This window comes from Ochotona princeps, chromosome 9 (assembly GCF_030435755.1).
Source record: "Ochotona princeps isolate mOchPri1 chromosome 9, mOchPri1.hap1, whole genome shotgun sequence".
Taxonomy (NCBI): domain Eukaryota; kingdom Metazoa; phylum Chordata; class Mammalia; order Lagomorpha; family Ochotonidae; genus Ochotona; species Ochotona princeps.
In genome coordinates, this window is record NC_080840.1 from 16,646,956 (window position 1) to 16,659,181 (window position 12,226).

Here is a 12,226-nt window from a genome sequence, read left to right on the forward strand (position 1 = left end):
TATCATGCAAGGTCTGTTCCATAGGGCCCATCTGTCTCCTGGCCATCACCAGGTGACTTGCAGTCTTTGGCATTGTGTGACTTATACAGACATAGTCCAGAAGCTTCTATGTTCCCAAGGCCTCCTCCCTATGAACTTGTCCGTCTGTGTGGGAACAGGGAGCCTTCCTGTTCCGGTATGACTTCTTCCTAACCTAACTAATTACATCTGCAGAGGCCCCATTTGCAAATAAGGTCGTATTCTCAGGTACTGGGGTTAGGATTTGACATGGGCACTTTGTGAAGCATAATTTAACCCCTAACCAGCTGGTCAAGAGTGGGCTCTCAAGCACATTCATTCTCCTAGCCACAGCCTTCCTTGATACCTATGATTCTTTCCATGCCACATAAATTTTTTAAATCAACATATTTAAATTAGTTGCAATAAAATATGTTCTGTTTTCTCTAAATTTTCTTTCCTAACTGCCTCTTTCTAACTTACTACTGCTTTTTAAGATACTCAACGAAATAGCAAATGCCAAGTAATTTACTTGATTATAATACTGCGTACTTCAGGAAGGGCATGGACTTGAAATTTACTTTGAGATTTTCCTCAGAAAAGGATGAGCTGGGCAAACAAGTAAACATGATTAAAGGGAAGCTTACAGACTTCGGGGAACACACCATCATTAAGCACTGGGAGCCATTCATTTTCAGACAAACAACAGGTCCTCCTTTGAAAAGGTGCTTTGGAAGCTGTGAAAAGGAAGTGGTCATGTGCTGGGGGAGAGCCAGGATGCTCTCAATCGAGTCAAGGCACCGAGGTTGGATGATGGAATCACCTTTCACCTCTCAATTGCCCACTGGGAAAGGGGCTTCTAGGAGTTTAAGGCCACAGGTGGGACAAGCGTCTCCAGTCTGTATCCAAGAAACTGAAAATTTAGTGATCAGGAAGCCAGGGCTTCCCAGACAAGGGAAAGAAAAAACCAGCTTCCAAGTAGTTAAAACTAATGCATCAATGAAGTTTACTCAGAGTAGGGATGAGAAGCAGGTCATACAGCGCAGTCCAGTTTGCAGTCCAATTCTTGGCCAGATGTCTCCAAGAATGAAGAGTAGGGCTTAAGCAATGCATTGACCCATCCTTTCTTGTTTTTGATGTCACTAACTGAAAGCCAGAGTGCGTGATGGGCTGATGGGAAATAAGAGAAAGCAGATTCCTCAACAGCGGAGCAAATGTCTGATGATTTTGAATGACACACTATGACAAATGCCAGTTTTTGTTGATTATAGTCAAAGCAGTGTGACTTTTACGCCCTGGACAGTTGCTTGAGTCTACAGAAAAAGTTAGGGGTGTGGACCCCTTTGGATCATTCTATTATACACACCATGCAAATAAAAGGACTTGGAACAATAGGGTAACGACCACAGATGGTCGCTGTTGATGGACATAACAATACCTGCTATTAGAGCAGACCCAATGACAGTACCTAGGACTAAACAACCAGACTAATAACTCCTCTTTTTAGGAGGAAAGTTAATTAAACTGAGATGAATAAGGGCTATAAAGAGAGGGGTGAGGATCACTATCTTCACCTGTTTCAGTGCTTTGCAAACGGAGGGGAGGCCTAGTATGGACAACCACTATAAACTTAGAAGAGGCAGGGCTCTTACAATGTATTAGTCCAACATGATTATGTCTGTCCTGGACTCATCGTAAAACAGAAATTCGGAGTAATCCAAACAGAACCCAGTCTTTTTTAAAGCAAGACAAGTCCTAGAAATCACTGCTGTGACCTGTAGGATGTTGTCATTCCGAAGTACCATTTCATTAGCAGTGGGCAAATGAGGCTATGCAACTGGAAGGTCAGGTTCACATGGTTAACATGGAGACCAGGCTTTCTCCCTGTGAACTTTCCCCTCAACATCTGTCAACATTCAAACCCTGGCTGTGCACTTAGCTCCCTGCACAAGCGTGAGCTGCCCTTTGGTTGGCTTCAGTGTGACATCCAGGAGAACAAGGCATTACTTTCAATAAAGTCATCAAAGTTCTCTGTTAGCATCTGAGTACGTTAGCATCTGACTTCTGCACACCTAGGAAGCAAGAAACAGGGCCTGGAAGTACTCAAAGGGAGAAAACACTTTGAGCTGTTGTCTGCACCTCCCTGGGTATGCATGCTTTATTTAGCAGGAAGTTAGATCACTAGTAGCCAGAACCTGAATCAGGCACTCTGATAAGGCTAACCTAAGCATCACTGTCGCTAAAATATTGTCTAATTAGCTAAAATACTAAATAGAAAGTTTAAATGTATGATTATGAAGGTTAATGATCTATAGATTTATATTCTTGCATTATCTTCCTCTCATTTCATTATCAGTATAACATGGCCTCTAGAAAGAGATAGAAATATTATCTGCTCTTTACTTTTCTGAAAGAATTCTAGAAAACTAATACTATTTCTTCTTCAAATATTGGATAGAATTCCTTAGTGACCATATCGACTCTTGAGTGTTCTTTGTAGGAAAGTTTGTAACTAAACATTGCATTTCTTTAGAGGAGATGAGTAGTTTGTGTTTCTCAAAGAATTTGTTGGTTTCATGAATGTCAAGTTTATTACCGTAACATTCTAAACACAATCCTTTAGCATACGTTTAATATTGCTCTTAATATTAAATATTTGCAGCCTAAGTGATAATGTCGCCTACGGCCTAAAAGAGAGTTTTGAGAGGCCTCACTTGGCATTTTCTCTGTGCTCCGTGACTATATTTAAACACTATTCTTCATTTATTTATTTTTTATTTTTTTAAAGATTTATTCATTTTATTACAGCCAGATATACACAGAGGAGGAGAGACAGAGAGGAAGATCTTCCATCCAATGATTCACTCCCCAAGTGAGCTGCAACGGGCCGGTGCGCGCCGATCCGAAGCCAGGAACCTGGAACCTCTTCTGGGTCTCCCACATGGGTGCAGGGTCCCAATGCATTGGGCCGTACTCGACTGCTTTCCCAGGCCACCAGCAGGGAGCTGGATGGGAAGTGGAGCTGCCAGGATTAGAACCTGCGTCCATATGGGATCCCAGGGCATTCAAGGCAAGGACTTTAGTGGCTAGGCCATGCCGCCGGGTCCTTTTTTTTATTTTTTTAAAGATTTATTTTATTTTTATTACAAAGTCAGATATACTGAGAGGAGGAGAGATAGAGAGGAAGTGGAGCTGCCGGGATAAGAACCAGCGGCCATATGGGATCAAGGCGAGGACCTTAGCCACTAGGCCACGCTGCCGAGCCCATTATTCTTCATTTATTTAGGTAGCCTTGATGTTTATCTGCTTCTCCGAGAGTTGACACAAGGAATATCTCATGCATGTAAAGTGTTTGGAAGCTGATAAATGCTAAATTTTATTATACTGATGTATCAATAGCTTATTCCTCTTCTTTTAAAAATAAATACCTAGCAACATGACATAACTAACAGGTGTTGAGATGACCATGATCTCCAACACAAAAGTTGCAAGCAACCCTCCTTGGTAAACTTTTGGTCTCTATCATTGACGTCTCCCCTGCCTTCCTGAACAGCACTGATGAGGAAAGAGGAGCTGAAAGTAAGCGATGGAGGCACTTTAAGATTTTTCTTTTACCATGTGAGAAGTATCTTAGATAAATTGTCTCTGTCTCTTTGATCACGAACTAAGTCTGGGAGCCCATCCACAGCACATTACAATCAGAGAACAAGTACCCACAGCAATGAAATTAGTTAGCAAAGCGGAATTTTGGAGCAGATGTTTTTCAACTCCAAATTATGAGCTGTCTTTGCCACTCATGGTCAAGGCAATATAGAAAATAAATGTGTTGGAAAGAGTGAGCTGACACAAAGGGAGAGCAGGAGAACCCTAGCCAGGTGTTTTTTCCCCACTGTGAACAGAGTCCATTGGACAAAAAAACAATAGAGTAAAAGTCCTTGTGGCCAATGCAATCTCAGCCTAGAAGTAAGCATTTTAAACCTAAAGAAAGGATTATATTATAAAGTTGGAGAGGCCATTAGCAGTTTAGGAACACCTGAACATCTTGCAGATGAAGAAATTTAGACCAAGCAAAGACAAGTAATTCTTGCCCAAATTCTCTGAGACCCTTTAACTGGATACTCGCTGGCCTCAAATTAATGTAATGTGAAAAAGTGAATTTTCAAGGCTGTCTTGTTCACTACATCTAAGACAATTTTGTAAGCCCCCATAAGAGTAGTATTTCACTTGCTCCTCCCCAGAGGCAACAGTATTGCTCTTAGAAAATATCTACAAAAATGAGATTGAAGAGTTCTTTTAAAACTGTGTCTTGGGAAATAATCTGTAGACTCTCACTATCATAGAAAAGAGATTAGTATTCTTTGTACTCTATTGTAAGGATTGCCAACATCCACACTTAGAAGTGTGCCTTGTGTAGGATAAACAAACAAAACCAGAGACCCAACCAGTATGCAAACCCATGTAAATTCCATTTGTACATATTGTTCTATGAGTTCTAAATCTGAACAGAAAGTTCAGTGGGTGTAAAGAGTTGGACAGCAACTGAGCTACCTGATTTCTGAGATCTGTCTCAATTAGAGAACTCAACAACTCCACTTCCTATGATTCTTGCCACTAACTTCCTACCACCAGCTCTTAACTGCTTTTCCACGTTATGAACTGTTCCTCCCATGTTCTGTAAAATTGAACCTGAGGACAGGCTGCAAATTACCAAAGATGTGCATCAGAAAAAAAAACCCAGAACCAAAGTTTTAGTCCTATTTAACCTTTCCTTTACCTACGCTTGCAATGGGGGAATCTCAACTGAACTTGAGCTGTGGTTATGCAACAAGGTGGAGGAATCCACCATGGTGGGAGGGTTTGGGGAGGGGTGGGGAGAACCCAAGTACCTATGTAACTGTGTCACATAATACAATGTAATTAATGAAGTAAAAATAATAATAATAATAATAATAAACAGGATCAGTTCTTGAGCTCCTGATGACTGTAGCATTCAGGAGAAGCTGGGGTAGATGTGTACTTTCTCTTATAAGTCATAAAGTGAAGACACATCTCAAGAATAGTCACACCAACATTGAATTATCATTAGGTACCAATAACATTGGATTTGTAATGGAAGTTTTCATTAAAATGTTAGTATAATTGCATCTGATGAAAATTCTTCAAAGAGTAGATTGTGAGGTTTAGCACAATGATTTGATTGCAAAAATCCCTCTTTTACAGCATGAATTATTTTTTCTTGGCAGAGTTCACTGTCCCCAAGGGTAACTTCTACCTCAAGCATTGTTACAGATCTCCCCCCAAGAATGATGGCAAACACTTGCTCCAAATAGTCTCACAGCACATTTGAATGTATCCACATGGGCTCTTTAGTAAACTCCAAACTGTTTTCAGACCTTGGAATTATTAAAACCTCCATGAACCACTTGAGATGTTAGGTGAGCTTATGATTCCAGCAGTGGAGAGGTCTGGTTGGAATTTATTGTTGAGGATTTTCTTTCTTCTTTTTTTTTGAAAACCTATTATTTTAGGAGAATGATTGTTTGTGATAGCCATGTTGAAGTGAGTGATTCTAGTCCAAGTTAATGGATCAAATCTGACTAGGTAAGTAAGATAGTCACATGGGGAGGATCATTTGTGCTTTCTCCAGTCATATTTAATGAGGTGGAAAAGTAATTTACTAAGTTTAATGTAGAAGAAGGACAAAATATTCTGCACTGCCTCCACCCCTAAAACACACACAGATACTTTATGCCTTGAATCCAGAGTTATTCACCTTGTAGGATCTGGTACATTACCTTCCCTAATAATCCATTCTCATCTTCTAAAGATGCTGGATTTATACTGGAAAAAAAATCTTTATTTTTTTTCCATAAAAGCCACAGACTAAAGTTGTACTTTTATAGTTAATACGCAAGATTGTTGGTCTAAGTCAGTCAATCACTCTCTGGTATAAGTAACTTTAAAATTGACAGAGGATGTTTTGGATTTTTGTTTGATTTTGTTTTGTTTTGGAAAGGGAGGTTTTGTTTGAGTTGGAAGAAGTATGTTAAATGATAAATACACTCATTGTACAATGAGTTCTTCCTTGGATAAGAAAATATATTGCTAACTTCTCCCTTTCGCTCGCCTCATCCTTCTCTCTCTGTGTCTCTCTCTGTGTCCTTCTCCACCTGCCTCTCTGAAAAATAATAAACCTGTGTTAAAAGAAAAAGACACTTAGACACACAGAAAGCACTTGGACCATATTCTACTTCCTTACCAGGTAAGGAAAAGGAACAGTTGGAAATTGAACTGACATGCATATGGGATGCCAACAAAACAGGCAATGGCTTTACCCATTGGGCCATGGCACTGGTCACTCGATTTCTCTTTCCTCATCATGCATTTATCAAACTGTTGCTCAACACTTCTGTGCCTTGTGTTTCAGGTGCCAGGTGAGAGTGAGAAACCGTGGAAAGCAGCCCTGGTTGTGCTGACTGAAAAGGACCTTCTCATCTATGAGAACATGCCACGGAGGAAGGAAGCCTGGCTCAGCCCTGTTCACTCATACCCACTTCTTGCCACCAGGTAACCATGGCCATGGGTTTGCCATGGTTTATTTGGTCAATCATGATTATTTCAACACATTAAACTACTTACTGTTGCTACAGTTGCTGTAAACTTGCAAATATCTAGCCATATATTTGAGCAAAGTAGATGACGATTAATGGCTTTTCTGGTCAAACATGAGGCAACAAAGAGACCAAAAGCAAAACTCCAGTGTATCATTCAGGTTCAGTGATGCCTGTGAAGAGTGCCAGTCTAGCAACAATCCTGCATCTCCATCCCATTGCCTTTGAAGTGAACTAAACTCAGGCATCAGTAGTCTTAAAATCCAGCTAGAATCAGCAAGCAAGGATCATCATTTGGTGGCATGAAAGATGTCGCTTGTGAGTATCTTCTCTTTTTATTTTAATTTATTCTATTTTTAACATTGTTTATGTAGCTGAGCAGGATGCACACACATGTGGGTCTCACACTAGAGTGGGTACTATTAAGGCATAGAAGAAGGTGGATGGGACAAATGTCTCAACTTTTTTTTCTCCTCTGTCTAAAGGGAGGTAAGGAAAGGAGGCTACTTTTTGCTGTTCAACTACATCAGTACCCAGGGATGGGGGACAGTCATTTGATTACACCTGAGAGTCCCCAATGTGGGGAGTATTCCAAGGGTGTTACTTGAGTGGTTTTGCTAGTTCTGAGATGTCATTGGCTTCATTGCATCAGAGTTGAGATAATCTTAAAATCTGTTGACTGACCAAGTCCATCTTAGTGTATCCACAGGCTACAGGCACATGTTGCAAATCTTGGCCACGAGAATGGTCCAGTAGAGGTTACAGCCCAGCAGGGGAGTGTTCACAGTTCCCTACCAGACCTAGATCTTGTACATGCTAATAGGTGCTTCAAACCACCCTGGCATGGCCCATGCACAGTTTCAGCTGTCACTAATGGGTGCTGCAACTTAGCCCAACTGGGTGGCCCACACTCTGTCCTGGCTCTCATGCTTGCCCAATGGGTGCTATGGCCTGGCCCAGCCCAGCCTGCCCCTAGACCCGACCCACACAGGTGCTGAGTGCTGCAGCTTTGCTTGGCCTGGCCAGCCCTCAGCCCCAGCTTTTGTGCACCCAGTAGGAGCTGCCTCCTAGCAGAGGAGTTTCCTGAGTTTCCCTACAAGTCATACTCCCAGCCCCAAATCTCACATGTGTCGGTGGGTACAGTGGCCCTGCTTGGCATCGTCTACCCTTAGTGCTGACCTTTCACATGGTTGTGGGTGTTACAGCTTGGCCCAGGCTTGCATCCTCCCAGTCTAGGCTCCCATAAGTGTCAAGTGAATTTCGTGATCTAACCTGGCTCAGTCTGTTACCACCCCCATCTCTCTGCACAAGCTAGCATGTGCTGCAGTCCCACAAAGACAACCCACAAGTCTCCTGAAGAATCTGCCCCCAGATCTGGTTCTCTCGTGTTCTTAATGGTTGCTGTGACCCAGCCTAATATGGCCCACCCCCTGCTCTGCTACTCAGAAGGTACTGTGACCTAACCCAGCAGACTTTCTCCTATGCCCACCTTTTGCATGCACCAGCAAGCAGTAGGTAATACTATTTATCCCAGCCCAGGTCTTCCACATAGACAGATGCTTCGGCCTGTCTCCTCTCTAAACCACTTGGTTATCAGCTTGCTTGCCTACCTACGAGTACAGTAACCCAATCCATGGAAGCCTCTATAAGCCATCCCTCCCCTGTCAAACATGCATTGAGCAGCTCTCACTCCAATATGTCCCCAGATATCCTTCCCCAGGAAATCTGCCACACCCCTACCTGGCAGCGAGAGTGGCATGTCCTCATGGCCTGGTGTTCCTTGATTTCCACAGATATCTTAAAAAAAACAATAACAGAATAGGTAACTGGGCCTGGTGCAATAGCCTAACAGCTAAGGTCCTCGCCTCACATGCACTGGGATCCCATATGGATGCCGGTACTAATCCCAGCAGCCCCACTTCCCATCCAGTTCCATGCTTGTGGCCTGGGAAAGCAGATGGCCCAAAGCTTTGGAAACCTGCACCTGTGAGGGAGACCCAGAAGAGGCTCTGGGCTCCTGACTTCAGATTGACTCAGCTCCAGCCATTGCGGGCACTTGGGGAGTGAATCAGCAGAAAGAAGTTCTTCCTCTCTTTCTCTCCTCTTCTCTGTATATCTGACTGTCCAAAAAAAATTAATCTTAAAAAAAGAAAAGAATAGGTAACTATGCTTACACACTGGAATAGTTAACACAAATTCGGCATTAACCAGGTACAGAATACCAACCAGCTCTTTGCTGCTGTTCTCCCAGCAGTGTAACACTTGCCTAAATGCAGTTAGCCTAGGCAGTCAACTACAGCTGGGGGCCCACTGTGCTTCTTAAGATTTTCTCAAGAAAAATTAAGTCCCATAAGAAGTTCTCCAGTTCTGTGGAGCCCCTGTCTCTTTCTTAGTATCTTCAGTGCATATTTTTTTTCATGTGAAATGTAGTCTTCTTAAAACTTCATTGAAGTATGATTTTCATGTAAAAAGTTCTAAATATTTAATGTATACAATTTTATGAGTTTATAGATAAGTAAACATTCATGACACTGACACTACAATTAATACTCTAAAGTTGTGCTCCTTATGTTATTTATGATAACGATGTATAAGACCTCCTCTCTTACATTGGAGAGCTAGGCAGTGCTGTATGTGGTAGTTCCTGTGAAGTGGAAAACTCCTCCTCTCTTCAACTTTCAGCTAGCCCTGGAAACCACAATTCCAATTTATGCCTTTATGGAGTTGACTATTTCAACCTAGTCATGTTGGTGAAGACAGGTGGTATTTGTCCTGCTGTGTCTTACTTCATTTGGTATAATAGCCTTTAGGCTCATCTATGTTGTCACAAATAGTAGGATCTTCTTTTTAATGGCAAATATTATGCTATTGTGTATAAATATCATTTCCTCCTTGTCAAGGAACACTGAGAAACATTACATGTCTGATTTCAAGATATATTCTAAAGCTACAAGATTTAAAATTATAGGATACTGGCATAAATATAGATTCATAGACCTGAATAGTAAGTAGCCCAGGGGAAAAACCCACCTGTTTAAGGCCAGTTAATCTTCAACATAAGCGATGGGGAAAATAATATTATCTTCAACGCATAGGAACAGAAAAAATGGATATCCAAAGGCACAAAATTATAATTGTATTCCTTACACAAAAATCAATTCAAAATGAAAAGCCATACAGATCTCAGAAGAATGTACTGGGACAAACACAAGAATGCACAGGGACAAATCTTAACATTGTTTATGACATTGATATCTTTTACACAGGCACCGAAAGCAAAAACAGACAAATAGGATTTATATAATGCTACAAGTCATATATATATTTTTTTATATATATTTTTATATTATATTATATATATAATCTCATGAGCACTAGGAGATTATTTTATATTTTATAATTTTTATATTATTTTATATTATATATATATATAATCTCATGAGCACTAGGAGTCCTAGCTACTCCACTTGCTATCTAGGCTGTTGCTAATGTGCCTGAAAAAGCAGCAGAATGCCTCCACCCACATGGGAGCCCTGAATGAAGCTCAAGGCTTCTGGCTTTAGTCTGGTCCAGCTGTGACAGTTGGAGTCATCTGAGGAGTAAACCAGTGGGTAGAGCAACTCTAACTCTCCTCTCTCTGTACCTCTGCCATTCAAATACACAAATAAATAAATTGGAAAAACACCTGCTCAGAAAAGTAAACATCTGGCTAATGAAAAAACAATATATGGTATGAGAGAAAATATTTACAAGCTGCATATCTGATAAAAAGGCTAATAGTCCAAGTATGAACATAAGAATGCCTTTCATAATAGAAAAAAATCACTCAGTTTAAAAATATGGTCAAAGAACCTAATTAGATATTTCTCCAAGAAGACATAGAATTTTCCAACAGTTACATGAAAAAGTGAGCAACTTAACTGGTAATCCAGGACATGCAACTCAGGGAAACAGGAGACATTACCTTGTCTCTAACCGATAATTATCAAAAGGATCAATCATGTGTTGGGAAGGACAGAAGGGAAAGGACTCTCCTATATTCTTCCTAGAAATATAAAATGCTATGGTCCTTATGGAGGGCCACATAAATAAATGTCTGAAAAATTAAAAATGCATCTACCACATGTCCCACTTCTGGGCATAAACCCAAAAGAATGTAATTCATGATATCAAAGAGATGCCTGCACACTCATGTTTATTGAAGCATTATTTCACAGCAGCCAAGAATGAAATATGTCTTTATCACATCATGTTCTTATCCTCTTGTTTGAAGGCCTCTATCCTGAGAGCAAAAGTGAATCAAACCTGAATTTTTCCTTCAAGTAACCTATAACTCCCAGACTTGACTTCTGTTGCCATCTCTTTGTGTACGCACTTTATGACAATGGGCTGTTTTAGTTCCTTCCATGTCTCTATTTCTTTAGGTATGAGCCAGCAATCAGGCTGTTGGTTGAATGAATTATTGAACAATATGGGACAAACCTTGAAAAAGTTTTGTCCTAGAGTTTTGTTCAACAGACAACACACCAGATTTTCAATGTTTGTGGGCATCTGTCCTCAGCAAGAGGTACATAGATGTGAGACTGATTCCCATTCTGGAAGGAACAAAGCACCACAGAGGCATTAGTCAAGGCTCAGGTCCAGGGAAGAGAATGAGATTTAATAGCAGAGCAAGAGGTAAAACAAGATTAGAATGTCTGTAGCAAACAGAGCTGAAATTCCCAGAATCCTTCCACTCATGGTTTATAATGGAGACCAGCAAAGTGGAAATTATTGATACCAGTGTTTCAGGAGCCAGAAGCCAGGTTTATATCACTTTCAAAATAAAGTCCAAAAGGATGAGATATTTAAGTTTCCCAAGTTTCAGAAATGTGGGAAATTACCCCTGGATCTCTGTCTGCTTAGCCCTTGTGGAAGACCGTAGGCACATGGCACACTGTGTCCCCAGGGGAACCCCCTGACAATGGTCTTGGCTAACTGAGATCTCAATAATGCCTGTTCACTGGGCATGCAGTGTGGTGGGTTGCACCCCAGTCTCTCTTCTCTGACAAGATGTGTTAGGACTTCTCTGATAAGCAACTTTAAGAAGTCGAATGCCACCTTCATACTGTTCACCAGCTACGTGTAATGAATATGTCCTGAAGCATAACTTTCAGCCCACATGTTAGCTTTTGTGCACACTGGGATCTCAGCCTACTTGCCTGTGGCCTGAGGCACAGCTTCCCCCCTTCAGACAGAATGTGATCTGTGATTGGAGGGTCCAGAGAGATAGCACACCTACTAGCCAGTTACAGTGTCACTGTTGGGTTGGAGTATGGTTGAGCTTGCCCTTCTGCCTTTCCCTTTTTTCTCTATATAAGTCTGTAATTCTTCCCAACAAATGAATATCCCTCACCAGTTTGTTTCTGGTGCTTCTGTGGCCGAAGAACACCATCACTTCACCCCTCAGTGATTTTGTTCATTATGGTATGCAGTTTTCCATTGTAGCATCATGTCAGTCTTCAACAATTTTCTACCTTTGGAGCATTTCATATCTTGCACTCTCAGGGATGTTTAACCTGTCCTATTGACTAGGGTAACTAAGCCACAGAGATGTGTTGTTCTCTAATTTCATAGGA

General features: G+C 41.2%; 1 protein-coding gene across 2 annotated transcripts in view; it reads left to right on the plus strand.

Moving 5' to 3' along the window:
- Positions 1-12,226, plus strand: part of SNTB1 (syntrophin beta 1) — a 228,937-nt gene that overhangs the window by 189,425 nt on the left and 27,286 nt on the right. For both annotated transcript variants that reach the window (XM_058668517.1, XM_004580704.2), the window contains exon 4: positions 6,425-6,564. In XM_058668517.1, the coding sequence (XP_058524500.1) occupies positions 6,425-6,564 (140 nt within the window). The remainder of the gene's footprint in view (positions 1-6,424; positions 6,565-12,226) is intronic.